Source organism: Meriones unguiculatus, chromosome 1 (genome assembly GCF_030254825.1).
Source record: "Meriones unguiculatus strain TT.TT164.6M chromosome 1, Bangor_MerUng_6.1, whole genome shotgun sequence".
Taxonomy (NCBI): Eukaryota; Metazoa; Chordata; class Mammalia; order Rodentia; family Muridae; genus Meriones; species Meriones unguiculatus.
Window position 1 is genome coordinate 24,606,565 of NC_083349.1, and position 26,826 is coordinate 24,633,390.

The 26,826-nt window shown below is 56.7% G+C and overlaps 3 protein-coding genes and 1 long non-coding RNA gene across 15 annotated transcripts in view; 2 read left to right on the forward strand and 2 right to left on the reverse strand.

Moving 5' to 3' along the window:
- The window catches only part of LOC110549312 (uncharacterized), a 35,586-nt gene extending 33,409 nt beyond the window's left edge, over positions 1-2,177 (forward strand). For 4 of the 10 annotated variants that reach the window (XM_060384580.1, XM_060384578.1, XM_060384575.1 and 1 more), the window contains one exon: positions 2,044-2,177. The gene's annotated coding sequence lies outside the window, so the exon portion shown is untranslated. Of the gene's footprint in view, positions 1-2,040 lie in introns of all 10 variants that reach the window. The other 6 variants (XM_060384583.1, XM_060384579.1, XM_060384582.1 and 3 more) reach the window with 4 other exon arrangements.
- On the reverse strand, positions 1,572-12,517 carry Ovol1 (ovo like transcriptional repressor 1). 2 transcript variants are annotated; one of them, XM_021638377.2, is made up of 4 exons: positions 12,392-12,517; positions 5,769-5,986; positions 3,894-4,083; positions 1,572-3,635 (listed from the first exon to the last, which is right to left on the reverse strand). In XM_021638377.2, exons 1-4 carry the CDS (start codon positions 12,489-12,491, stop codon positions 3,340-3,342), a joined length of 804 nt encoding a protein of 267 aa, XP_021494052.1. In that variant the 5' UTR covers positions 12,492-12,517; the 3' UTR covers positions 1,572-3,339. The 2 variants fall into 2 exon arrangements, with proteins under 2 accessions (XP_021494052.1, XP_060240575.1); XM_060384592.1 differs by lacking the exon at positions 12,392-12,517 and adding an exon at positions 10,987-11,697.
- On the forward strand, positions 12,472-25,449 carry Ap5b1 (adaptor related protein complex 5 subunit beta 1). Of its 2 annotated transcripts, none has more exons than XM_021638372.2 (3): positions 12,472-12,529; positions 22,622-22,794; positions 22,891-25,449. In XM_021638372.2, the coding sequence occupies exons 2-3, from the start codon at positions 22,645-22,647 to the stop codon at positions 25,369-25,371; spliced, it is 2,631 nt and encodes an 876-aa protein (XP_021494047.1). In that variant the 5' UTR covers positions 12,472-12,529; positions 22,622-22,644; the 3' UTR covers positions 25,372-25,449. The 2 variants fall into 2 exon arrangements, with proteins under 2 accessions (XP_021494047.1, XP_021494046.1); XM_021638371.2 differs by lacking the exon at positions 12,472-12,529 and adding an exon at positions 22,109-22,249.
- Positions 19,657-21,786, reverse strand: LOC132654532 (uncharacterized). Its single transcript, XR_009592161.1, has 2 exons — positions 21,128-21,786; positions 19,657-20,505 (listed from the first exon to the last, which is right to left on the reverse strand). It is a non-coding gene; the product is annotated as an uncharacterized LOC132654532 (long non-coding RNA).
- Positions 25,450-26,826: the final 1,377 nt, after the last annotated feature.

Here is a 26,826-nt window from a genome sequence, read left to right on the forward strand (position 1 = left end):
TGTTTTGTTTTAAAGAAAATTTTCATCCTTCTAGTGACAGGACTTTCCCCTGGCCTTCCTCTCCTCAAGGGGCTGCTTGCCAGCCTCGGGCAACCTCATCTCCACTGTAATTTGTCAGGACACCTCTGGAGGGATTTTGAAGTGAGGCCTCAGACTCTTCAGGGCAGAAAGGTACTTTCCAACTTAGGACCCGCACATTTTATAGATGAAGAAACTGAGAGGTGGCCTAAGGTCTTACAGCCGGGGAGAGGGCTGGGCCCAAGCTTGGGCTCTTGACCCACTGACCTTGGGGAGCAGCTGGCAGTGAAAGGAAGCCTCAGCTGTGGCAGCAATTCTTCCACATCTTGTTTGCTTGTTTGCTGAGAGCCAGGCACAGCCTTCCGACTGGTCCACACTTTCCAGGCTTTTCTTTCCATCCTGTCCATTCACCAGTATTTCCACCCAGCTCTGCCAACTTAGGAATGGCCATTAGACCTGGAAGCCATGGCCTCCTTTCATAGCAAAGGACTGAATTTCAGGCCCTGCTCTCTCCCAATAATCCTGCCACCCAGGCTGGCCTCCAGTTCTGAATCCTCCCGCCTCGGCCCCAGGTATTGGGGGATTATAGGAGTGTGCAGCCCACACTTCTAAGACCGAATTGTCTTTTATATCGGGGAAGCCCACATCTCCTTACTAACATACTGAACTTTGCCTAAGGTGTGGCATTCTCTGTCAGCGGTGTGCAGGGGCTTCTCAGCACAAACCAGGTTGGTCTAGGTAGCGCTAATCTGACCCGGCTTCTAGTTGTGAGACTCCCCTTTACAGGGTTTGGGGACAATGATAGAATTTACCCGAGGTTGCAGTGTGCCAGGGATCAACAAGTGCTGTGTGTGTGTGTGTGTGTGTGTGTGTGTGTGTGTGTGTGGTCACTGCTAGCATCTGAGTGGAAATGATCCTCTGTGTCCCATTTCTGGGGATGTGGGTCCTCTCCTTTGGTCCAACCCTGGGAAGAGGTTTGGATAAGCACCCCAAGTGTTTATCAGGGGCTGAGGCCCTGAGCATCTCGTAGAGGAAATCCCAGGAGAGGCCCCCTGCCGCCATCCCCTCGGGTGGAGCAGGCCGCACTGGGGTCAGCAGACACTGACCCTCTGAGACCCAGCTGCTCCCTCCATCTAGCTGGGGCAAGTTCTTTTTTGTCGTTAAGTTTGAGACTGGGCCTCACACCACCACCCAGCCTGCTGAGGAGCCAAGGCTGGCCTTCAGCTCCTCACCCTTCAGCAGGTTTAAGGTTGGTTTACAATGTTCAGCTCAGGGCAGGGCCTCACTATGTACCCCTGGCTGGCTTAGAGCTCAATCTCTAGACCAGGCTAGCCTCAAGCTCAGAGATCCACCTGCCTCTCTCCTCCCCTGAGCGCTGGGATTAAAGGTGTTTGCCACCATGCCCCAGGATAGGTCACCGTCTTGTCTTGATATAAACCCGGGCAGCTGAGGAGGGAAAAGCTTTGGCAGAAGCAGCACTTGTTTTAATGAATTTCTCTGCATGAAGGGAAAAGAAGTCCGAGAGGAAAATGAAAACAACAAAACCCCAGAAATACAGACAGTATAAATTCTCTCACTTTACTAATTAAACGGGAGGTTATAAAATAACACAGACAACAAAAAGCTTATGATGGCCCCGGATTGGCAACGAGCTTAAGGACACAGAGATGTAAACAGTGCTTCCTGACAAGAATGACTTTTACATTCAAGAACTTAAGGGTGCAGCAGCCCAGACACGCTGAGGAAAAATGAAGCAAGTCTTCAGATTGGTCCATACGGAGTTCAGAGATAATCTAAGAAGATTCCTTCTTCTAGCCCGAGGCTGGGGTCAGGTCCTGGGTGTGTGTTCGCATACTGCACTGAGGAGGCAGAGGGGTTCTTCTGTTCGCCTTCAGGGCCTTCCCAGCCTGCTATGTTCTGGGCCTGTCGTGGGGGTCTGTCTCATTCTCTGCAGGTTGGCTAGAACTCCTTGGACCTGTGACACACACACTCATTTGATCTTCAACCCTTTTCTGGTCTCAGCAGGATACCTAGACACACCAGTGGACAAAGACCCACTCCCTCAGAGGGCCGCTCAGTCCAAAGTCATTTGGAAGACAGGGAAAAAGATGACTGAGAAGTTCCAGCCCCTGACGTGCTCCTTCTGAGAGTTTCTGGTATGTGGATTATTCTGTTTCAAATTTTGCTGCTGCTCAAGATTGACTCGGCCAAGAGGAAAAAAACCCAGACTGTTCCTGTCCTTGTCTTCGAACTTCAGATGGGGGACTTGGACGTGGTGTCAAACTGGCATCCCCTCTGGTTGAAGAGTATCAGTAAAACCCACCCTCAGCCTTGGGCCACACCCGGTCATTTGTCATCAGGCTTAGCAGGAAAACTGGGGCCCTGAGAAGGATGTGGAAGGAGACTGAGCCGGGGAGGGAAGAGAGAGGTGAGGCGCTGTCCCTGGGAAGGACAGGAACAGTCCATCTTCTGGGCAGGGCAGGGGGAAAGTCTTTAATGGAACATCGCAGAGAATGGGACGGGTCTGCATAACTACCCCAGAGCCAAGGCACAGAGGAGGTTTGAAATGTCCAGGATAAATAGAACCAGTGTGGGTAGAGAAAAATCCAGCTCCACCCCTTTTAAAACAGTCTTACTGTGGGCACCAAAAATATATTAATATCTGTACATTTGTCATCTTTAAAAAAAAAAAAAAAGAAAAAAGAAAAAAGAAAAAGAAAGGAAAACCTCCTTGGCACCTTGTGGTTGGTTTTTTAAGAATGAGGTGATATGTGGAAAGGCCATGAGTGCAGCAACATGCACACGTGACTAAATCACACACATAAAGCCGTGTGACACATACACAAGGCATGCACACGTCTGTTCACACACGGGCCTCTGATGAAAGGGCAGAGAGCCCCTGGAACCCTGAGAGTTAGCCCTGCAGGCACGCGGAGCGCTGCCAGCGCCCCCACCGCAGGCCTTTGCAGGGATGCTCTGTGCTGGCGTCTCCACTCTGCTGTCCACAGGGATCCACGGCCCACCTCGCACTCAGGATCCCCTCTCAACACATCTCCAGAGTCCTTCTGCAAGGAAACAGGGCCTGTCTCTATAAGCAGCTGTTTTTAATCACTTGACCTCACCCCTGCCCGGATACAGGCGCCCATCTCGTCCCAAGCTCAGAGTGGACTCTGCCTGTAAGACAGACTTCCAGACGTGAGCAGAAGCCAGTGCCGAGTCGTGCAGGGGTCTAACGCGACGTGAGGGCTCTGGCTCTGATCACCGGCGTCCCGGGAAGAGGTTGCAGGAAGTGACCTGGGTCCTTCCTGGGGCCCGTGCTGCTCAGAGGGGGGGGCTGCCCTGCAGCAGGGAGGTGACAGTGTTCTGCAGGGCCACGGCCACTTTCTTGGAGGTCTTGCGCAGTAGGGGGCTGTCGGGGTGGTGCTCCTTGAGGTGCAGGACGTGGCCCTCCTGACTCTCGGACGTGCAGCCGCACTCCTCGCACACGTAGAGCTTGGCCCGGCGCTCCTTGTATGCATACTTCTGCTGCACACCGTGGATCTTCTTGAGGTGAGACTCCAGGGAGCAGCGCTGGGTGAAGGCCTTGTCACACAGGCTGCACTTGTAGGGCCGCACACCTGCGGGAACCAGGGTCAGCGTCAGGGCCTGACGGAGACTACCGAGACTGTCTGAAGCCTCCACCCACACAAAGGTCAGGACAGCTGCCTGGCAGAGTGACCAACAAGGCTCAATTGGCTAATGCCAGTTTCCTGAGTGATTCTGGAACCAAGAGTCTTTGTCTGTGAACTTAGGACTCTGCCCTAAGCTCCAGGGTGGGCCTCCAGGTCCCAGGCAGGAGGGAGGCGCCCGTCCCTCTATCCACAGACTTTACTTACCAGTGTGGGTTCGGACATGTCTCTTGAGGTCAAAGGTGTCGTTGAAACCCTTCCCGCAGTATGTGCAGAGGTGCCTCTTGACGTCATTGTGACACTTCATGTGTCGGTTCAGCATGCGCTGGTAGGTGAAGGCCTTTTGGCAGATGTGACAGGTAAAAAGATCTCCATTTGCACTGTCCCCCAAGGTCACCTGTGAGTGAAGACATTATCTGTGGCAAATATCTAGAAATCAGGACCGCAGGCCGGCAGTCCTGCCATCCCCACTCTCAAGAAAAGCAGGCCGGTCCTCCGGAGGTCGTGACGCCTGCTCAGTGGGGCCTACCTCTCCTCCTGGGTTCCCCAGACCTCTTTCTGAGACTGTCATCCTGAATGTCCAATCCTCCTGCCTTTACCTGCCAACCGCTGGGTTGCAGGAGCGCCTTATGCCATTCTCTGTGGGCTGAGGGCGGAGCTCGGGGCTTTGCGTGTGTAGGGCAAGCACTCTGCCCGCTGAGCTAGATCTCCAGCCTGGGAAATAGGTTCCTTTCTTTTTATTAAAAATACTTTATTCTGTGTCTATGGGTGTTTTGCCTGCATGTATATGTCATGTCTGTGCACACACCTGGCTGGTGCCCACGGAGGCCAGCAGGTGTCTTACCCTCTGGAACTGGGGTTACAGACAGTTGTGACGGGTCATGTGGATGCTGGGAATTGAACCCTGGTCCTCTAGAAGAGGCCTGGAAGACTGAGAAGCCATCTCTCCAGCCCTGTCCTTTTTCTTTTTTAATCATGGAAAATTTCAAATTCAGGCAATGGAGGAAGGACTGGTGTCTTGGTCCCTTGGCCGTTGCTCAGTGCAGGCCCCACTCTGTATCTACCAGCTTCCTGTCCTCGTCTCTGTCACAGGAAGCAATCCCTGGGGCCACTGCCACACACTGTTTAGAGGAGATGAGCAGCATTCTAGGCGTGACCACAAAGGTGTGGCCGAGTGGCCAGGCCAATCCGGTGATTGCCTGTGCTCAGGGGCCTGGCACCAGCCACTCCTCAGGAGATCCTGGGCACCTCTCATGCCACAGTTCCACTTGGTACCCCTCCCTCTCTCCTGTTCTTGTCAGTCTAGCGAATTCCATCTCTTGCCAGCTAGGATCCTTTAGAACAGGACCTAGTCCTCTGTCTCCTCTCTGTCCCATCCTGTGTTCTGCTGTCCCTACCTGGACCAGCCTGAGGGGCAGCGGAAGGGCTGGCAGGGAGGATGAGTGGTGCCTGAAAGGTCAGGAGACCCATCGTGGCGGGGACCAGTCATAGCCTTTCTTGGTTGCTCCCCGAAACCCCTGCCTTTGGAGGTAGGAAGGTGGGAAGGGAAGGACGGCAGTCTCCTTCCCGCTGCCTTATCTAGTTTTCTGGCATGCAGGGTGGCCCTAGAGGATTACCCTTCCGCTGGATCTCTGCTGGCAGGTGCTCCTGGGCCCTGGGGCTTTGGGGAGGGTTGACGCAGCCAGGGCAGGGTTTCCTCTCTGTAGCAGGCCTCAGTCTGTGCTGCCTCATGCAGTGCCACTGAGCATGAGTTAGGGTGGGGTAGGGTGCGCACAGCCTGGTCACTGCCATATGCTCTAAGGAACGCTAATTACCCCTCTGGGGTGCTTCTCCTTGACCTCTCCTGACTTTTGTGGCCAGAAATGAGACTAGATCACTTTCTTATCCAGACGCCAAAGGGTTGGATGGCCCCACTTCATATCTCGTTCACAGCTCTTATCTTTCCTCCATGTGCTCCAGACACATGAGTGTCTGCAAAAGTTGAAATCCGGGGCTCAGACTGCCCCTCCTGTCACATCCATGGGTCAAGACATGGGTCTCTATGCATGCCCCTGGACCTCGAGACAGAATAAAGTTATTTACCTTCATCTTGGTTCGTAGGAAACCCTGGTCCCTGCTCTGAGGATCCGTCAGATGACTCACATCTTCAGGTGGTAGCTGGGCCACCACGCAAGGCCCCGGGGTCACACCATAACTGGAGTCCCGAAGACTCATATCCAAAGCCATGGGGCAAGAAGGGGGTTCGGCCACTGATGGCTCTGGCTCCTGGTAGGGCTGTGGTGGGCAGAAGCCCAGGCTGACTGCAGGGAGAAGAAGAGCCAGGTAAGGTAGAGAGATCTGCCAGGGTTCCAGGAAGATTCCCAAGCAAGGAGAAGGCTGCCCTTCCTTCCTCCGGTTGTAGGCTTAAGGCAGAGCAGGGCGGGCCCCAAGGCCATCAGAAGTTGCACCTCCCTCCTGCCCCATTAAGGTAATTACAGGTGACGCCAGCCAAGAGCCACTGCCCCCTGAGTAACTTGTCTTAGCGGAACTGGGAGGACTGAGTTGCCCTGCCAATTATGCTGCAAAGTGTCCGCCTGCCCCGCCTGGCCAGTCGCCCTGGATTCCAACATGTCCTTACTGTAGGGACAAAGGGCACCACCGAAGGCCCTGGCCAGGGAAAGCTCCTTCGGACTCATTCTGGTCCTTGAAGGGTCCTTGTCAGTCTGGACCCTTCTTGGGGCTCTTCTCTAGGCAGGCCTTTGGGGTTTGGGTGGTCCTAGCCTTTCCTCCTTGACCCCGGCCAATCCTTGTTACTGTAGCCCATCCGGACTTCTCGGCTCAAGGCTGGGCACAGCTTTGTCAGCAAACAGGCCAGGTGGGTGGAGAGGGAGGAGGTCAGGGAGCAGCAGGTGGATGCTCGTAACAGTCTCCGGGCGCCCTGCCCAGCGCTTACACAACCCTCCCCCACTGCGGGACCGCTCGCCGGCACTCAGGCCGGGGCCCTCCGGCAGTGCAGTGGCATAGCCGATACCTGGCCGCCTTCTGACAAGGCCGCTCCCCTCAAAAAACACCTTGAGCTAAACGGGCCGGGCCTACAAGGCCGGGCTGGGACCCTGAGCTCTAGTTCAGGACAGACGAGGTAACACAGGCAACAAATCTCAAGGCCAACAGAGCTGGGACGAGAAGTATAATTTTCCAATTAGTCAGTACAACCTAAACTCTGTACTTAAAAACCTATAAATTAGGAAGTTTTCTAGTTTTCAGAAAGAAAAATCAAGAGGGACAGAGAGGATGAATGAGTCCAACTGAGTCAGAATGGGATTTCGGGGCCTCAAGCTAGGCCCCCTGAATACCCTATTCCAAGACAGAGATGTCCTTGGGGGCAAGGAACCAGGCCCAGGTTGCTGCCCTCACGTCTCCTGGGGGACCATCAGGGCGGTGGGGTGAGGAGGTAAATATAAAAGTACTTGAGTTTCGGGAGAGGCCCAGTTCTCACCCCCTCAAAACACAACAAAGGTCTGACAGAGGAAGAATGCGCCCGCCTGCCGCCCAGAACCCGTTCTTCTAGCGCTGGCGTCCGTCTGTCCGGGGAGTGGGGGGGGACCTTAATGAGCCACCTCATTCCAGGAGTTGATTCACCAGCTCCTGGCCCTAGTCTGGCACCTGAGCTGGCATCCCACCTCTCTCTGAACCATGCTGACTGGTGTTGGGCTCAAGCTTTGAGCCCAGCTTTCAGACACCGGCCTGCCTCTAGTGGGACCTGTGTGTGTGACGCCCAGGATTAGGACCAGGAGGGTGGGGTCCGAGTGATAGTAGCTCCGATACTCACTCAACAGACAGACCCTGGCTGAAAGTCCAAGACCAGGTGACAATTTCCCCCTTTCAACACAAGGAGGTAAAAATAGACACCTCTCCCATCCTCAGTCTGTCCCTTCCTGTTGGTGTGAATGAGACTTCTGAAGGCCAGCCTGGCCACATGGCCTGGGTGGGGGGTCAGCAGAGGGTGCAGTGACAGCCTGTGAGGTGAGCGGTCACCCTTGGCTCCTTGGCTTTATGGAGGGAAGGCAGAGTTAGGAGTCTGAGGACCGAGGTCCCTTGTAGAGGAAGCGTCCTTGCCCATCTTTGTCTTTCCACACAAAACCTGGAAAGTCTTAGGGCAGCAGATAGGATAGAGCTGGCTGTCTGGGCACTCCATGCTGTCGCTACCTGGAGCAAAAGGCCAGGAAGCCTGCCAGGGTGGGGATGTTTGCCTCAACTTACCCGCCCCACCAAACCTGTCTCCCTGCCACCCCCGCGAGCGTGTCTACCAGGACTTGCACGCACAGGGACTATTTGCTGGTGTGCTATCTGCCTATCCTGAGTGTCACTGAATGGCAGGAGGCAAAACTGGTTGGGTCTTGCTGGTGCTCCTGTCCCCTAATTAGATGTTTCCAGCAGTGACCACTGTGGCTACTACTCCTCGCCCTGCCCACAGCCACTGAGTGTGGCAAGGCCAACCCAGCTAGCCCTCTCCCTCCTCCCCCAGGGGCCGGTAAGTTCTCTCCTGCTGCCTTTACCTGGGCAATTTGCAGAGCTGGCCTGGAGCAGCAGACCAGACTTGAAAAGGCTGCCCGTCCAATGGCCATCTCCTACCTTACCCTCCACAGACCTCCTTTCTTTCAGCCACTGGCCCAGTCACTAGACAGATTGCCAAGCTTTAAGACAGGGATACCCACAAGGCCTGAGCCTCAGCTTTTGGGGGAGAGCAATTACGTTGAGGTGTGGATGCCTGAACTTTTGGGTCCCCAGCTGACCACACAGGTGCTGACCACCCCGGTTCTGGGTGTGGGTCTGCTCATGCCAGCTCCCTCAGACCTGCAGGCCAGCTGGCAATTGCCTGAAATGAATTGCAGTGGCCACGGGTAGATACTGCAGTGCCAGGACACAACGGGCCTGTCTCTCAGCCTTTTGTTGCCCTTCTGTCTACAGCCAGCATTCTCAAGGCAGGACCTGCCTCCCTTCCCAACTGTTTTCCTTTCCTTCAGCATCCGTGTTCAAGTTAGACTGAATGCTTGCCGCTCACGCCAGCGGGCCTGGCCCTGCCTGGATGACAGTGTACTTCCTCTGGCACCCTTCACCCTGTTACCCAGCATGGGCCAGGGTCCACCTGCCTGGCATACGCTGCGAGCAGATAATGGGCAATGACACAGCATTATGTCCCCTCTTCTCCCCACAGCTGGACGCTGTCCTCACCATCCTTCCTGGGACAGCTTGCCTTAGGACCTCCAAGCTTGGGCAAACATCTTAGCAGCTTGGGTGACAGTGTCTCTCAAGATAGGTGAGAGTTCCATGGCCATGTGTCCCGGCTACCTGAACCCTTCACTGCCCAGGGCCTCAGCAGCTGCTAGAATGTTCTTGAAAGAAGTCCAGCCTTTCCATACATGCTACATGAGCTAGGGGCCCACAGCTGGTGTTTCAGCCAGCCCTACTCAGCCTGGCAAGATTGGTCAGAGGAGGCAGATCTCTGAATTCAAGGACAGCCTGGGGTGCAAAATAGTACCAGGTCAGCCAGGGCTACACAGAGAAACCCTGTCTTGAAAAAAAAAATGTAGGGAGTGGTAGAAAATGGCAAACAAACACATTAAATCCCAGCACTTCCAGGAGGCAGAGGCAGGTAGATCTCTGTGAGTTCAAGGCCACCCTGGTTTACGTAGTAAACTCTAGAACTACACAGCCGGGCTACACAGTGAGACCCTGTCTCAAACAACAACAGTAAAAAGAGTGGTCAAGTCTAGCAGCATTGGCAGGCTGGGCCATGTTATCGGAATGAAACCTGGGCTTCTGCATTTTAGCCTGTCCGGCCTGGGCTTCAGCACATTTGTTTGTTTGAGTCAGGGTCTCAGAGAGCCAAGACTGGCCTCAACCTTGTTACATATCTGAGGCTGTCTTTGAACTCCAGATCCTCCTGGGGCCACCTTCCAAGTGCTGAATGAGAGGTGTGTACACCACACGTAGCCTCTGAGCTTTGGGCATGTGCTGCCCCAGCAGACCAGCAAGCCAGACTATTAGCCGAAGGGGAGGCTTGAAGGTGGGGGGTCTGGGAGCCTGGAAGAGGGTCCCAGCTTTCAGGCTTGGTCTGTCCCCAGGCCCTTCCTGACGGTGACTTCATTCAGCAAGGAGCAGCCTTAGAGGAACTGCCCCACTGCTGTTCCTTGAGCCCTTTCATAGTGCAGAGGTGGAGATTACCCCCAGCTGCAGGTGCCTGCTCCAAAACAAACCCTCAACACAAAAAGCCCACCATCCTTCCCATCACCACAGAGTAAACACACAACCAAGCAGAGACTGCTGTGCCAGGAAGGGTGGTGGGCGGTGAAGAGGAGCAGGGGAAACCCTGAACTGTGCTGTCTCCAGTGGGGAATGGGATCATTTCCTCGGTTGCCTGTCTTCCACTGAAGGCTATCAGCTCTCGGCTCTCCTCGGCAAAGCTGGAGGAATGACTGCCCTGGGAGAAGAGTATCTCTAGCAGCTTATGTGGGGAGGAAGGCTGAAGTGACTCTAAAGAGCAGCTCCCAGGTCAGGCTCATCAACCCAGCATCCCCTCCAGGTGGTCTTTGTGATGCTCTGAGGGTCTCAGAGATCCCTGGCAGGAAGGTCAGCATGCATACACTCCCATATCCCCAGCCCTCCCACTGGGAATGGGGTCATTGCCTACCTGGTCATAACGTGCCCCCAGAGTCTGTGAGGTAGGGTGACAGAAACGTGCCCAGCCAGCTCCTGGGGTCACAGTTGGCTGGTGATGGAATGGCTTAGCCAGGATACAAAACTACACCCCTGCACCCCAGCCATCGAAAGCACCCAAGCATAGACTGAGGCCATTCCGTTTTTTTTTTTTTTTTTTTCAAAACTGTGGGAAAACACTGGCTGGTGGGCCACCTAACTCACAGAAGAAAAACTTAAGTCCTATAACTTCTACCCACAGGGCTTTCTCGTCACTCAGCCAATAAGGGGAAATTCTTTAAAGGGCTTATGGCCCATCCTGGGCAATCCCAAGAGAGGAGAACCTACCTGCACGTCTCCCTATCAGGACAGCAGTAGCAGGTGGCAACACCCACCCAGAGACCACCTATCTACCCGATGGCACAGGCCAATGGGGCCAGGTCTCTGGTCTTTGTGTCTCTTAGATCTGTGCTGGGGAAAATCTCTAGACCCAAGGAGGTCTTAATGATTCAAACAAGCAGAATATCTTTGTCCTATGTGAAAGTCAACACATCTGTTACTGATTGGGGTGTGAAATAAAACTAAAAATAACAGCACCCTGAGCCTGGCTCAAGACACAGCTCACCTTTAGCACAATCCAAGTTCAGTTTATCAGATCCCAAGGAGCAGCTAAGCAGCAAGTCAAACACAGGTTGGGGAGGAGGCCGGAGCAAGGAAGGGGCCCTGTCCCTCACCAGGCCTTCCGGAGGTGGAGCACTGGACAGTTGGCCAGAACACATAGCCAGGCAGAAATCTCAAAATCCCCAGCCCACACCCCAGGTGGGGAGGCACGCTTCCCTTTTGCCTCCTGTCCCTCCACACTGAGGATTCTAGGGCCTTCTGGCCCACTCCCTTGTTTGAGAAGCCTTCACAATAACCCCTACAGGCCCCTGAGATAAGGTTAGGTTGTAAAACATCCTACTAGCTGCTGGTGCCCGGCAGGTCTGGCACAAAACTCACTGGTCCACACAAGATCCCAACAGCTCAAGAGGGGAGTTGAGGCAAGAACCCACACAGGACCCCTCACTCACCACCCTCATTTCCCCACTTTCTTAAAAGCCTGGGTGGTGCCAGAGAGCCTGCAGATCAAGGGTCAAAGTCGGTTGGTTAATTACCACCTCTACCCCCTCCTCCTCGGAGGTGCCGGGCAGTACGCTCATGCCCCACCCCCAAGGCTGGGGATGGGGAGTTGAGAAGGCGCTTGCTTGCCTTGAGACCTAGGATTTTGTATTGGGATAGAAGGGACAGAGGTGTCCCGGGGCTCTGGAGGAAGACGATGCTGGAGGAAGAGGCAACTCCAGTTACTCATTCTAAGTGGACGCTGTCAGGGCCTCCTCCCTCCATAAACTCGGTACGCCAGCTTCCTGGAGCGGGCATCTTAGGTGTGGGTGGGTTCTAGAGCACCCTTTGCCAGGCGTCCTCGGCCAGGCTGAAATTAGGTGGGAGCCAACAAGGGCAAGCAAGTGCGCCGGGTCTATTTCCCAGCAGCTCTGGACCATCGAGGTGAAGTCTAGGGAAACTTGGCGGCCCTGAATCTCCACTCTCTCCTTTCAACCCGACCGATGTCGTGGGGGCGACTGAAGCTCCAAGTTTTCCTTTTACAACAAGGCAGCCCAAACCTCAGCGGAAACTCCAGCTACTCTCCAGTCCCCAGCCTCCCCCCTTCATCCCCCCCAAAGTGGCATCGCTCGCTTCGGTGCTTCTCTCCTGCCTCATGAAAGTCCGGGTTTTCTGGATTTATGACTCGAGAGCCGGAGGGGTGGCGCGGGGGTGGGGGGGTCGCCCGAGCGGTGACACGGGCAGGCGATCCCCGGCCTGAGAGCGGCGGAGCCTCGGTTCCGAGCCCCCTCCCCCCACCCGCGCCCCTTCCGCGCCGGGGGAGGGGCGGTCCGCCCGCCACCTGCGTCCCCGCGCGCCGCCGGCCGCCCCGGCCGACCGCTGCTCCGTGCGCCCCGCCCTCCCGGTGGCCCGGGCCCGCGTCGTCGCCTCACCTGGCACGTAGATCTCGCCGCGCTCCTCGTCCGGGAGCTCGCTCCAGTTCCTCTTGCACGTGGAGACGCATGGTTTCTTCACCAGGAACGCGCGGGGCATCTTCCGTTCCCTCCCGGCCAGCCGCCGGTTCGCTCCCCGTAAGTCGAGTCCCCCGGTGGCCCGTCCCACCTTTTTCTCGCAACTAGATCGGGGCCCGGGGGCGCGGGGATGGGGACAGTTCAAGGGAGGAGTCGCCGGGGCGCGCCCGCGTTCCGAGGAGAGGGCGTACCGGGGACCACGCGAGGCGTCTCCAACTCCTCCGAGGGTCGCCGGGGCCCGCAGAGCGGGTGCAGCCGGGTGCAGCCGGGCTCGGAGGAGCGCCGAGTGAGCGTCCCTGGGCTCGGCTGGCGTCCCCGCGGCTGCTCGAGAAGTCTTCAAGTGCGAGCTGGACGGACGGGTTCACGCTTTATTGGCTCGCGGCGGTGTGTGTTGGTGGCTCGGGCGGGGGTGGGGCAGGGGTGTTGATCTGATCTAATTAGCTTGGAGTGGCCGAGAGAGCGATGGCGCATGCGTTGGGAAATAACGGTGACAACCCACCTATTTGTTACCTGTCGAACCGGTTTCCATTCCGCTGCGGGTGAGGTGGCCTCGCGGCCCCGGGCGGGGTGGCCCGACGGGGGCGGGGTTGGGGGGCGGGCTCCGGTCCCCACACCCAGGAGCACCGGGCCCGCCCCGGACCTCCCCTTCCCGGCGTGCTCACTTTTGCAAACTAGAGTTTCGGAGGGACCGAGCCCGGGAAGGGAGGGGAGGGCAACGTTATTTGCACCGGGCGCTCGCACGCTCCGTGGGCGATGACAGAAAACTCGCCCAACAGGCCTAGACCCAGCCTAGCGCGCCCGGGGCGCCGGGAGAGGCCCAAAGTCGCCAGGCGGGAACAGGCGGTTCGGGCCCGAACCCAGTGGCTCGGGATCCCCAAGGCCAGGCAGAGCGATTCTCCGTTCAGAGCCGAGGTAGCTGCTGGGCGCCGGCTTCCTCCGGCTGCGGGAGCGTCTGGACCGGGAGGCTCGCTCGCGCCTGTGACTCCAAAGCTCGAGCCTGCCTGCCCCTTGCGCGAGCTTTTAAACTGCCCTGAAGCCAACCTAACAGAGGCCAGCACCTGGGCATGTGAGCGGCAACCTCTCCCGGTCGTAAACAGCCGGATTTCGGGTTCCCAAAATCTGGGAGACACTATAGGATGAGGGCCCCAGCTGAGGGCTGCCCCGGTCCTCTGGTGCAGCCAGTCTCAGTCCTGGCTGGGAGTCCGGCCAGCAGCGACTCCCCAGTCACTCTGCTGTGGTCTTCAGGCCTAGCTGGAGTGGTGCCCCGCCCCCACTGAACTGCCCGAGAGTGTTCCGCGGCCTTCAGGAGCCACTTGACTGCGACTCTTTGGCCACGGCTGAGTTTCTTTTACTGGCTGACCTATTAAAGGCAGGGATGGGACCTGCAGTTAGAGGCCGCTAACATTTTAGACTCCAGCCCTCAGCACACCTCTCTCGCGTCGCCTTAAACGTTCGCTGGGACAGACTGTGAGGAAATTACTCTGATAAATGAATTCACACAGTTCAAAAGTCAGGCGTCGCGGGTGGAGAGGGTTCATACTTGTAATCCCAGCGCGTGGGAAGCTGAGGCAGGAAAACTGGGAGTTAGAGGCCAGCCTAAAACAACAAAAGAGTCAAAAGAAATGATGGGGCAGAAGGTCCTTGCCACTAAGTGGGAAGAGCTGAGTTCAATTCCCAGGACCCACGTAATGGAGGGAGAAAACTGATCCCACAAGTTCTCGGACCCATGCCACACCACGGAACTGGCGCACACATTTGCACAACAGTAAGTAAGAGAGAGAGAGAAGTGGTTAATATGGACTCTGAGGCGTTTGGGCTGCGGAGGACATTTCAAAAGTGGGAGTACTTGTTAAGACATCTCCCCAGGATTTTTGTGAACTCCCCTGGGAGAGCACAACTTGGGGCAGCTCTGCAGAGACACCAGCCTCCTTCTCATAGCACAGGAAGTAGTCTGAGTGTGAATCCTATCACCCACCGCACAGGTATACTGGGAAGGGGATAGGACCCTTCTTAGCCATTAAGGTTTGTCACTTCCCCTTGCTGTCCCTGGAGAGCTGTGTATCATAGTCCCTACTTTCCTTCCTTCCTTCCTTCCTTCCTTCCTTCCTTCCTTCCTTCCTTCCTTCCTTCCTTTCTCTTTCTTTCTTTCTTTCTTTCTTTCTTTCTTTCTTTCTTTCTCCTTCTCCTCCTCCTTCTCAAGACAGGTTTCTCTGTGTAGCCTTGGCTGTCCTAGATTAACTTTTTAGACCAGGCTGGCCTCCGAACTTACAGTGATCCTCCTGCCTCTGCCTCCTGCTAGGATTACAGACGTGCACCACCACGCCTGGCCCCTTATCTACGTTTTATTCTGATCTTGGACCTTGTCCTTCAACTAATTAACTGAGAACCTACTGTATGCTTATCTTTAGCAATAAATCCTAGGGAGACAACACTGATGGTCCAGGACGCAGCTGAACTTGGCTTCTTCTTTTCTTTTCTTCTTTTTTCTTTCTGCTGCTGCTTCTGTGTAGCCTTGGATGCCCTGGACTCACTTTGTAGACCAAGCTGACCCTGAACTCACAGTAATCCACCTGCCTCTGCCTCTGCCTCCCCGCGTGATGGAGGAGGAGGGAGTGCAGCTGAGGGAGTGCAGGGGGACCGCTCAAGCGGCTGGCCAAGGAGCCCATCGGCCTGCTCTGAGAGGCTCTGTCTACTCAGGGCGGCTATGTTCCCGGGCAAGAGTCAGAATCTCTTAACTACCAAAATCTGAGCTAGAGCTAGGAGCCCAGTTTTGCAGCTGGGGAAACTGAGGCCCTGAGAGGGTAGGTGACTTGGCCTACCCTACATCCACAGGCACTAACTGTCTGCAGCTGGGTGCAGTAATCTACCTGCCTCTGCCTCCCCAAGGGATGCCTCCCACTGTGCCCAGCTCTTCTCTTTCTTCTTTCTTTCTTGAGACAAGCTTTCTCTGTAGACCAGGGTGGCCTTGAACTCTGAGATCCACCTGCCTCTGCCTCCCAAGTGCCAAGTGCTGGGATGAAAGGTGTGAATGCCCAGCTTGGCTTACTTATCTCACAGTCTGTCTAACTTTCTCTTTCCCCCTCAGTGAAACCTAATTCCTTTTTTTTTTTTTTTTTTTTTTTTTTTTGCTTTGCTTTTTAACACAGGGTCTTTCTATGTAGCCCTCTCTGTCTGTCCTGGAACTCTCTATGTAGGCCAGGCTGGCCTTGAATTCACAAAGATCTGCCTGCCTCAGACCCCCAAGTGCAGGGATTAATAGCGAGCTGGGTTTTTGCAGTATTTCTTGGGCTCTTTTGTAGTGCCATCCCCTGGCAGGCTGGTACCTGTGAGTACCCAGTACGGTCTATGGTGAAGTCTTCATGGGCAGCCCTGGACACAAAGCCGGGCTTTCTCATCAGAGAGCAGTTTGAATGACCAGAGAGCCAGGTGGGGAACTAAAATGGGTGAAGCTGCTGGTCCAATGTCTCTGCTGGTCCAGAGAGTCATAACGAACAGAGAGGTCCAGGAGGGAACACCTCGTCTGTGCTGCCTGTGTGCTGTCCTGGCTCCCCGGAGATATCGGTACTTATGGAATGAATGAATGTGTCTGTGTATCATATGCATTCCTGGGCATCAAATGCACTGGGAATGGACTTACAGACTGTGGTGAGGGGCTGTGTGGGTGCTGGGAATTGATCTCGGGTCCTCTGGAAGAGCAACAGGTGCTCTTGACTGGTGAACCATCTCTGCAGTTTTGCCTTATTATTATTATTATTATTATTTTAAGACAGTGTCTCTCTGTCAGAGGTAGCGACACATGCCTTTAATCACAGCACTTGGGAGGCAGAGGCAGGTGGCTCTGAGTTTGAGGCCAGCCTAGACTACAAAGTGAGTTTCAGGACAGCCAGGCTGTGCAGAGAGATCCTGTCTCAGAAAAAAAAGTAAAGGAAAGGAAAGAAAGAAAGAAAAGAGAAGAAAAAAGAAAGAAAGAGGGGTTGGGTGGTGGTGGTACACGCCTTTAAGCCCAGCACTGCTGAGGATTATATGTCTCTCTGTGAGGTGGAGGCCAGCCTGGCCTACAAAGTGAGTCCAAGGCAGCCAAGGCTACACAGCCTGTCTTGAAAAACTGAAAGACAAAGAAAGAAAAGAAAAAGATAGGTCTCTCACTGGACCCAGAACTCATGGTTTTAGCTAGACTGAGTAACTGAGCTCCAGAGATCTGTCTGTCTCCATTCCCTGGCACAGGGTTACAAGCACACATGGGTGCCTGGGATCCGAACTCAGATCCCCATGCTTGCTCAGCAAGCATTTTCCCGTTGAGCCACATGCTAGCCCATAGACAGGTCCAACAAAACACTCCTGTGGGTTAGAGTTGACCCATAGGTGGGCCGTGCGTGTGAGCTTTGTCGTGAGGAGACCGGCTCTGTTACCATTTGGCGCATTCATCCCCTCCCCGCCTCTTCATTCAGATCCCGGTGTTTCTTGAGTGTCCACTTGCTATTAGCCCTGGGGATCTTACAATGCAAAGCAAAGCAATAGGAGACTGCTCTATGGAAGGATTGACTAGGGTGACGCGATGGTGGCCGGTGGGGTTGCTGAGGTCTGCCCGAGAGGTGGGAGCCAGCTGGGCAAAGTGGCAGAGAGCATAAGCAGAAGGAGAAGCTGGGACCAAGGCTTCTGAGGGAACACCAGTCTAGAGTGTGCACGAAACTCCCAACAGCTACGGTGCTGGAGGCTGCGAGGGAGGATGGTGAAGGGCGGCCCCACGTGACCTGTGATGTGCTGGCTGGAGTAGGGGCAGGGGGTGGCAGTACAGAGCCCAGGGTTGTGCTGGAGCTACTCTAATGGTCCAAGTAAGGGGTGTCTCAGCAGTAAAGAGCACGGACTGTTCTTCCAGGGGACCCGGGTTCAATTCCCAGCACCCATATGACAAGGTACACTGTCTGTGATTCCAGACACCCCTCACAGACCTACCTGCAGGTACAACACCAATGTACATAAAATAAAATATAAAATAAAATAAATTATGTGTAAAAAAAGATGGTGGGTTGAGTCACAGTGACAAGCAAGCCATGAGTCATGTGTCACGAATGACGCCACCTGAGGCTGAAGGGAAGAGGAGCCACAGCAAAGACTGTGATCCCCGTGCATACTTTCTGAACATGGTGCTCAGTTCCCATCCCAAGGAGCGTGGGGAGTTAGAGGGGGCAGGGGGTGGTGGGAGAGGGTCTAGACTACTCCTTCCTGTTCTCGTAGAAGTCCGTGGATGGAACCAGGATGGGACGGAGCCAGGGAAGGGGCTGTGAAACCTGGAGTTTTGAGCACATGCTGAGCAGACACAGGAAGGCACCTAGCTGTAGACAGTTAGTGCCTGTGGATGTAGGGTAGACCAAGTCACCTACCCTCTCAGGGCCTCAGTTTCCCCAGCTGCAAAACTGGGCTCCTAGCTCTAGCTCAGATTTTGGTAGTTAAGAGATTCTGACTCTTGCCCGGGAACATAGCCGCCCTGAGTAGACAGAGCCTCTCACAGAGCAGGCCGATGGGCTCCTTGGCCAGCCGCTTGAGCGTTCCCTCTGCACTCCCTCAGCTGAGACAGGCTGGCCTCTAACTCCCTGTGCGGCTGAGGATGATGTTGGACTTCTGTTCCTCCTGCCACCAAAGTGCTGGGATTACGAGCCTGGGCCACCACGCCCTGCCAAGCAGCTGCCTTTCCAGTCTGGTTTGGTGATAGGCTGCTGGAAGCTGTAAAGCCCCGATAACATGTAATGTGCCATAATGACACTGACTCCTCCATCTAGGGAGTTCCGACCTGGGGCTTCACGCCTAGCTTGCAGTCTCCACATTCTTTCTGTCTCGGATGCTGGAGCCATCAGCCTCCAAGTACCACAGCCACACAGCCCCAAGCCTCTGTCCTCTCTTCCCCACCCCCTCTCCTGCTAATTGCCACCTAGGCCAAACCCCTGCCTCACACCCAGCCATAGTTGTGAAAACACGTGTTTCTCCCTCCACAGAGCATCCCCAGGCCTGGAGGGCCCTGGTCCTGAGCACCTCTGCCTCCCTCCAGCCCAAGCTCACCACCATCTCTTTGCAGCTTCGCCTCCTCTGCAGCTGGGAACTGGCTACCCTATTTGGGCTCCCGACAAATCCCCTCTTCCTAGAGCAGATGCCCCAGCTAGATTCTTGTCCCCACTGTCACCTCTACCACCAGATTTTATCTTTGCATTGTCTTTCACGATGTTTGTCATTGCCTTTCCAGTGTACCAGCTTTCTAGGAACCTGTTTTTATCATTTATTTTTTGTGTGCGTGCCCTCCCCAAGTGTGGACATGTGCTTATGAGTATGTAGAGGGCAGGGTTAAAGCCAGATGTCTTCAATCACTCTCCACACATTGTTTTTCTTTTTCTTTCTCTCCCCCCTTCCTCCTTCTTTCCCCTCTCCCTCTGTCACTCTCTCTCAACAGGACCTCTCACTGAACCCAGAGCTTGTTAATTTGGCTAGATTGTCTGAGCTCCCAGGATCCTCTTGCTTCTGTGTCCCTAGCGCTGAGAGTCTAGGTCCTCACTCAGCTTTTATGGGGGTGCTGGGGTATTTGAACTAGGGTCCTTCTGTTTGTTGCTGATAGCCATCTTCCCAGCCCCAAGGGACCCTATTTACAACACAATTTTAAAAGTTATTTTACCATACAAGGCCTAGTACCCTTGTACATACTAAACAAGCCTTCTACCACTCATGTGTACCTACTTCTTTTACCTTTCTAAGACAGCAGATTGCTAAATTGACCATGTTGACCTTGATCTCTGTAGATTAACCTTGACGTTTCAATTTTTCTGCCTCAGTTTCTTGATATCTGGGATTACAGGCTGGCAGTAACACCTTTTTGTTTGTTTTTTGAAACAGCCTCACTAGGTAGTCCTGGCCTGCCCAGAGCTCATTATATAGACTAGGCTAGCCTGAAACTCACAGTGATCTCTCTCTGCATCCTCACTGCTGTGACTAAAGGTGTGTACCACTATGGCCATCCCAGCTAATTCCATTTTTAATGTCTTTTTGATCATCCATGTCCCACAACAGTTAGCCTCACAACATGCATATAGTTCAGGAGTTTGTCTTCAGAGAGTTATGCAACCATCACCCCTAAGTCCAGAATGTTTCTTAGTTTGGGTGACTGTTGCTCTGATGAAACATGAAACACCATGACCAAAGGCAAGTTGGGGAAAATGTGTTTATTTGACTTACATGTCCACACCACAGTCACTGAAAGAAGGCAGGGCAGGGGCCTGGAGGCAGGAGCTGATCCAGAGGTCATGGAAGGGTGCTGCTCACCGGCTTGCTCCTCACGGCTTGTTTCACTAGGACCACCAGCCCAGCTGATACTACCCACAGGGGCTGGGCCCTCCACCACTAATTATTAAGAAAACTTACAAAACCACCTTACAGCCAGATCTTATGGAGGCATTTCTCAATTGAGGTTCCTTCCCTCCTTTAAGGTAACTCAAGCTTGTGTCAAGTTGACATAAAATCAGCCAGTGCAGTTTTCGTCCCTACAAAGAAAACTGTGAACATTGGCAGCAACCCTCCATTCTCCAGCCCCTACTATGTTTTTTGGTCCATGGACTCCTTTTGTGAAGCATCCCTGTTTCCACAGCAACCAATGAGTGCTATGGGGATGGGGTTGTTGCAGGTCTCATTTTTACAGAAAAGAAAATCAAGGCACAGGGTCACTCAAAGATTACCTTTTCCCATTTCCAGTCTAATGTCTAGGGTTTCCTCAGAACTCTGCCGCACAGGGAGGAACAGAAATGCGAAAGAGAGAAAAGGTGAAGGAACTCCTGTCTCCTTACACCAGACAGGTCACAAATATCACCTGTCATAGGGGAGACTTGGGCAGGCAGATGAGAACAGGGCCCATTCAGGGGCTTGGACATCAAGAGAGCTGAGGGTGGCGGCTGGGGCAAGTAGCAGAAGTCCAGTCCTGCTTAGGAGATGTTCTGGGGCTTTGTGCAAACGACTCCACCATCTCTGGGCTCCTGAAAGCCCACCCCCGGGTGCCAGGAGCCCTGTGGATTCAGGAAGAAGCATCCGTCACAGTTCTGGAAACCACACATGCCACCTCAAAGCACCAAAGCTCCGGGAGGGTGGAGGCTGGCAGAGGCTGCAGCATCAGAAGCTTGGGACACAGCCAGAGTTGGACTCCCTGACCCCTGGAAGCCTCTCTCCTCAACTGTAACAGGATTTAATAACCCTCCCTGGCTCCCGGAGAGCTGGGAGACCGGACCTGCAGTTACCAGCGCCCTCTGGGCCTCAGACAAGGAAACCAGACAGGCTCCTACTCCAACCTGCCTTCCCAGCCCAGGGCTGCTCTCATCCCGGCCTCTTTCATCTCATGCCTAATTAGCCTGGCGCCCCACCCCAAAGCTCCCTCGACAGGAGTCATCACTCCCAATTTATAGATGGGGAAACTGAGGCACCTAGAGGGAAGTGGTTTAGGGCTGCCGCCTATGAGTCAGTCAGCTGTGGAGCCAGAGCCTGGAGGAGCCAAGTCTTCTATCTGGACCTGCCCCTAACCCCACCCCCGTCTCCATCCACTCTCTTCTTCTAACCCTGTTCTGGGAGCCCAGGCACTCCTCCCGCCCCCCCTCCCCCCTCCCCCCTCCCCCCTCTTTTAGGACTCCACCTCACCACTTTCATCTGCAGCCGGGTTAGGATGGGGTAGGGAGAAGCTTGGGCAGCCAAAAGGGAGAGAGACAAATTGCTAGAGGCTAGTAGTCGGCGCTCAGGTGTTTCATCTTCAAAGCGGCTAGCAGGAGGCTTTAGGACGGTGGGCGGCGGGATCTGGACGCCAGAAGTTCCGTGCCTCGGAAACTAGCGGGCCAATGGGCACCCAGGGCCTGGATCTCCTGAGCCACAGGCCCAGCTCCCGAAGCGCTCCCAGTACAGAGCCAGCCCTATGGACTGCGATAAGGAGTGGGCACGCCTGGGCCCCAGGTCATTGGCAGCCCAGCCTCTGTCTTCTCACGCTTCCCAGTCCCCGAGCTTAGAGCCGCGTGACCATCCAGGGGTCCCCGCCAGCACGCGTATCCAGAGTCAGCATTCCGCTGTTGTTTCGGACCCCGCCCCGCCCTCTGTGTTCTCCCCGCCCGACCCCTGTTGGTAATCCGTGCAGCTTCGGGCAAAGGTCAGCAGCCACCGTCCGGCTGCGACCCTGACGCCGGCTCCTCGCCCCCAAGCGGAGCGGGGTGTCCCCCATCCCGCCCGGTCGGCGTGGAGGACGCCAAGCCAAGCCCCGCGGCGCCGGTCCGACCGGTCCCGCGCTGGCCCGCGCCTGGCTCTTCCCGCTCGGCCGTGGGATTGCGCCTCGCGCGCCCCCCAGCGGCCGCCCGGGCACCCCGCAGCCAGCCAGCTCGGCCGCGGCGCGCAGTGCCGGGGGCCGGGCGGGGCGACCGGGGGCCGCGCTGGCGGCCTTCCCGACCTCAGCCGCTGTCCCGCTCCCGGGGCTCGGGAACGCAGCTCCGCCGCGGAGCGGGCCGCGAGCCCAGCCCGCCGGACCCCGCCCCTGCCCGTGCCTGCGGCGGTTTCGGGGCAGGGGGCCTGCCCGGCGAGACAGTTACTCAGAACTGGCGAAACCAGCGAGTCGGCACCTGCCGGGCCGGCGGGCGTGGCAGGCGGAGGCTCCGTTACGCCCCGCCCCTGGGCTCGGCCGGGCCGGGCCGCCCACGCGCCGCGCGCCCCGCCCGGGCCCGCGCCGCCAGCCTGCCAGCCCGGAAGGAGCCGAGCGAGCGCCCGCGGCAGCTGACTCAAGCGGTGAGAGAGGCCGGCCCGTTACCGCGGGCGCCAGGGGCCCCGGCCACGCTGTGGTTTCGGTGCCCTTCGTGGGCGGGCGGCGTCGCGAGCTCTCCGCACGCACCTCCAATCCACCCCCACCCCCGCGCCCCGACACCGCTCGCTGCGGGTCCCGTCCCACGAGGGGCCTTCCAAGGGCTGCCGCCTGCGGCCTCCTCCCCGACGCCTCCGGATTTCCTCTTGGGACCCGGGCGCTGGGGGGCTGGGGGTTGGGGTGACAGCAGCCCCTGAGGGACGGGGAGGACCCGGGCGCCCCCTGGCGGCCGCGAAGGCCCGCGCGTCCTCGCCGCCGTGTCCGCGGCCGAGGGCCTGAACAGCCACTTTCCCCTGCAGAGAACTAAGTAGTTTGGTTGACCATGGGGCCCCTGAGTCGTGAGGCCTGGGCCCAGCGCCTGGGGGCTTTCCGAGCCAGCCCGTCCGCCTTCCTGGCAAGCGCCGAGGGTGAGGATCTGGCTCGCGACCTGCTGAGTGACCTAAGGAACGAAAAGCTAAACGAGCAGACCAAGGTAGGTCCTGCCTGGGTGCCCTGCCCTGGTCCGCAGGGTTGCGTCCTCCCCCCGCATGCCGAACTTCAGGAGTTCCTCTTAAATCCCCCATCGCAGGCTTCCTTACTGACACTGAGCTTGGAGTACTCTGACAAACTGTGGCCTGAGGCACCTGCCGCGGAGGCTGCTGCCGGCTCCTTGTTGGACACACTTGTCCTCCTGCCCCCAAGACCTTCACCTCTCCGGAGGCTCCTGTTGTTGGCAGCCACCACAGCCCTGGTGTCGGGAGGTGCTCTTGGACCCACTTCAGGAGCTTCCTGCCGGCTCCTGCCCTTGCTTCTTGGCTTAGCTTCAGGCCGAGACATGGGACGAAGCTTCGGAGCCATCTCAGAGCAGCGCCACCTACAGGCCACGGCGTGCGAATGCCTCCGAGAGCTGGAGCGCTGTAAGCCTGGGTTGCTGGCCGGCTCGCTGGGGATGCTGCGGAGCCTGCTAGGGCAAGTGGGTCCCGTCCAGCCTGTCAGCCTGCTGCTGGCCCTCGTTCTGCACAACACCTTGGTGGCACAGTCCAGGTCTGGGGCTGGCCTGCAAGGCCTGCTTGTGGCCGGGGTCTCCTCCACTGGGAGTTGTCCCTGGGACTGGACGCTAGCTGAAGAGTGGGATGCCCATCTTAGGCCCCAGGCGCCCAGCTGGCACGCAGCTGAGGGGGAGGAGCGTGGCTTTCCAACGCTAGAGCCCAGCCCTGACGACACCCGAGAGCTGAAGGCCGCGGTGGCCCAGCTTCTGGATACTTCCTACCTGCTCACACCTGTGGCTCAGGCCCAGCTCCTGTGGTTGTTGGGCTGGGCCCTTCGGGGCCTCCGGGGACAGCCACCAGTGCTCTTCAAGCCACAGCTAGTTCGGCTGCTGGGCACCGCACAGCTGGCACTGTTGCACTCAGTCCTGTCTCTCAAGGCGGCCTTCGGCGAGGCCCTGTTCACAGCCCAGGATGAGGCACTGCTGCTGCGCAGGCTCACCTTGGCAGCCCAGCACCCAGCCTTGCCGCCCCCCACACACCTCTTCTACCTGCACTGCCTCCTGAACTTCCCTGAGAATTGTCCGCTAGGTCCAGAAGGGGAAGAGGCTGCCCCCCTGCTGTTGGGGCCCCAGCTATGCAGGGGCCTCATGCCCAGTCTCCTGCAGGACCCAATGGTCCTCCTGGCCCGCCTGCATTTGCTGTGTCTGCTGTGTGCCGAGGATGAGGAAGAGGAGAAAGGCCTGGCTCAGGGTCCACAGTGGTTCCTACAGGAGCTGCTGGCTGGCCTACAGCAGAGGGCAGCACTGGACGGTGGTCCCCGAGCCTTGGCCACTCTCAGTTTCCAGGCCTCCTACCTCGTTGCTAGCTGCCTGGCTGGGCAGCCTGCAGTGCGGACATCTTTGATCCGTGGACTGGCCCAACTGTACCGAGCTCGGCCATCCCTGGCTCCCCACTTTGTGGACCTCCTAGGTCGGCTAAGCCCCGAGCTGAGAGAGCCCCTCAGGGAGGTGCTACAACAAGAGGTGGTAGCCATGCCAGGCAAGGAGGAAGCTCTTTGCTGGCACCTGCAAATGCTGGCAAAGGTGGCCGAGGGAGATGATCAGAGCGCCACGCTTGCTTTCCTCAGGGCTGCAGCCGCACACTGCACCGACTGGGGCCTCCAGCAGGCCCTCCTGCGGGTGTGCCGCGCGCTGCTGCGGTCGGGCGGGGGAGACGGCCTGGCAGACTTGCTGCAGGCACTGGCCAGACAGCTGGAGGGCGCGGACGGCCGCGACCGCGCCAGGCTGTACTACATCCTTCTTTGCCATTTGTCAGGCCCCAAGCTGCGGACGGCCCTGGGCCCCTCCCTTGCTGTACCCGCATTGGCCTCGTCCCTGGTGGCGGAAAACCAGGGCTTTGCATCAGCACTGATGGTACAGGAGACTCCGGCTCCAATTCAATTGAGTGCAGGGCCCAGGAAGGCCAGAGGCCCGAGCCCCGTGCTTCATCTGCAGGCAGAGGCCTTGGAGGCTCCCGTCTACTCTCTGGAGCTGCGCTTCCGAGTAGAAGGACAGCTGTATGAGCCTTTGGAGGCCGTCCACATACCCTGCTTGCGTCCAGGACGGCCTGCCCATCTGCTGGACTTGCCCTTGCAACCCCGACGCCCAGCCCCCGCCCGCCTCCATGTCCAGGCCCTCTATACCACACCTGCTGGCCTCACATGCCATGCCCACCTGCCACTCGTGTCTGTGAACTTCTCTGACCTCTTCCTGCCTTTCCCCCAGCTCCCCAAGGGCTCTGAGCTGCGTTTCTTTGATGAGCTCTGGAACTCCTGCCTGCCGAAGGGTGTAGAGAGTCGCGTGTGGTGTCCACTTGGGCCACAGGGCCTGGGGGCCTTGGTGTCCCAGCACCTAGAGCCCTTTGTTGTGGTGGCTCAGCCCCCTACCACCTATCTGGTAGCTGTTCGCCTGCCCCCTGACTCCATGCTGCTGCTGCGGCTGGAGGCAGCTCAGGTGGATGGCGTGCCCGTGGCCCTAAGGACTGATGACTGGGCGGTACTGCCCCTGGTCGGGGACTACCTCCGAGGGCTCGCCACCCACTGAGAATGCCAGGTGGGGCTGGTCCAACAGACTGCCGGAGGAGCTTGTAGCTCCTGCCCCATAAAATCACATCCACTGACAGCTCTGATTGCCTTGTTTTCTTTTGGACTCTTGTTAGGAGCAGATTTACTGGGATTGAGGCATAAGTCCCCGGAAAGATCTAGACTAACCCCGATACTGCAGACCTCCATAATTCCCGCTCAGATAATCTGAAGAATCTGCTTCTCATGAGGTCTGGCCCGGCCCCAGCTCACTTTGCAGCCTCTCCTGAAGGCTGGCGCTTAAAACTGGGCCTCCCAACCCTGCCCCTTCCGAGCGCAGACTGCACAGGGCCGTAAGCTAGCAGCCTGGAATAGGGCGAGAAGGCCTGGTGACTAGATAGCCCCTTCCTGGGCGGGGCTGGTTGGAACCACCTGTAGAGGGTGTGCCAGGACGGTTCTGAGCAGATGGAGGGCCCACATGATCTGGTTCAAAACAACCTGGCTTTTAGCGGCAGCCCTCAGAAAATCCAGTCTGTGCTTAGGAATTCAGAGAAGAACTTGTTCTCACCAATAATGTCCCTTTAATCCCAGGCAGAGGCAGGCAGACCTCTGAGTGCAAGGCCAGCCTTCTCTACAGAGTGAGTTCCAGGATGGCCAAGGCTACCCAGAGAAACCCTTGTCTTGAAAAACAAAGAACTTGAGAACTTGTTCTCCAGCTTCTTTCTCTAAATGTGCAAGACACTGAGGATGCAGATACAGGCTCAGGCCATCACTGTTGCGAGGCACCGGCCTGGTATTTTGCACAGGCATTGCCTCATGTCATCCTTGCAACAGCTCCGCAGGTCTCCCCCAACAGGGGAGGAAGTGTGCCAGCTGAAGGCGTTAAGTCATTCAGCTGGGAGGTGGCACTGTGTCGTCACCCCATGGCAGGCCACCGTTGCCACTCGGCTGAGCTCTGCAGTAGCCAGCCTCCAGCCTGCTCGGCCCTAGAAGACACCAGCAGGATGTGCTAAAGGGGAGGTCTATGTGTGCTGAGCGGGAGAGCCACCTTGCGCCTGAGGTGTTCTGCGGAGGGGAATGGCTATTTATTTATTTATTTTGTGGACCTGCTCTGGTTTCTTACGAGTCAGCAGTCTAGGAGAGGAAAGGCTTGGGCCGGTTTGCAGCAAAAGGCCAGGTTCAGGCCCAAGCTGTGCCAATGGATTTTTACTGCAGAGTGACTCTTCATCCCAAGCAAGGCATCTACAACAGGCCAAAGACAAAATGCCACTCAAGTCTAGCGAGTGAGCCAGCGAGTGGATTGGAGTCAGAAGAGTACGGGTGACTCAGAGCCAGCTGTATCACCAGACAGGCCATTCCAGCATGGGTGGCCACTCCAGAGAGCTGCCTCTCTGGAGCATTATCAGTCCTGTAGCCAGCTCCACCTGAAGTCCCCCCTGAAACTGCTGACTGTTTTTATAGCGTGAGGGCCAGGCCT

What these genes read in the sequence shown, in the direction of transcription:
- Ovol1 (XM_060384592.1), bottom strand. Translation starts at nt 11,140, where the DNA reads ATGTGTTCTGGCCAACTGTCCAGTGCTCCACCTCCGGAAGGCCTGGTG. An exon ending in TCCTACGAACCAAGATGAAG is followed by an intron (nt 4,084 to 5,768) that starts GTAAATAACTTT and finishes CTTCACTCACAG; the next exon opens with GTGACCTTGGGGGACAGTGC. An exon ending in ACATGTCCGAACCCACACTG is followed by an intron (nt 3,636 to 3,893) that starts GTAAGTAAAGTC and finishes TGGTTCCCGCAG; the next exon opens with GTGTGCGGCCCTACAAGTGC.
- Ap5b1 (XM_021638372.2), top strand. Translation starts at nt 22,645, where the DNA reads ATGGGGCCCCTGAGTCGTGAGGCCTGGGCCCAGCGCCTGGGGGCTTTC. An exon ending in AGCTAAACGAGCAGACCAAG is followed by an intron (nt 22,795 to 22,890) that starts GTAGGTCCTGCC and finishes CCCCCATCGCAG; the next exon opens with GCTTCCTTACTGACACTGAG.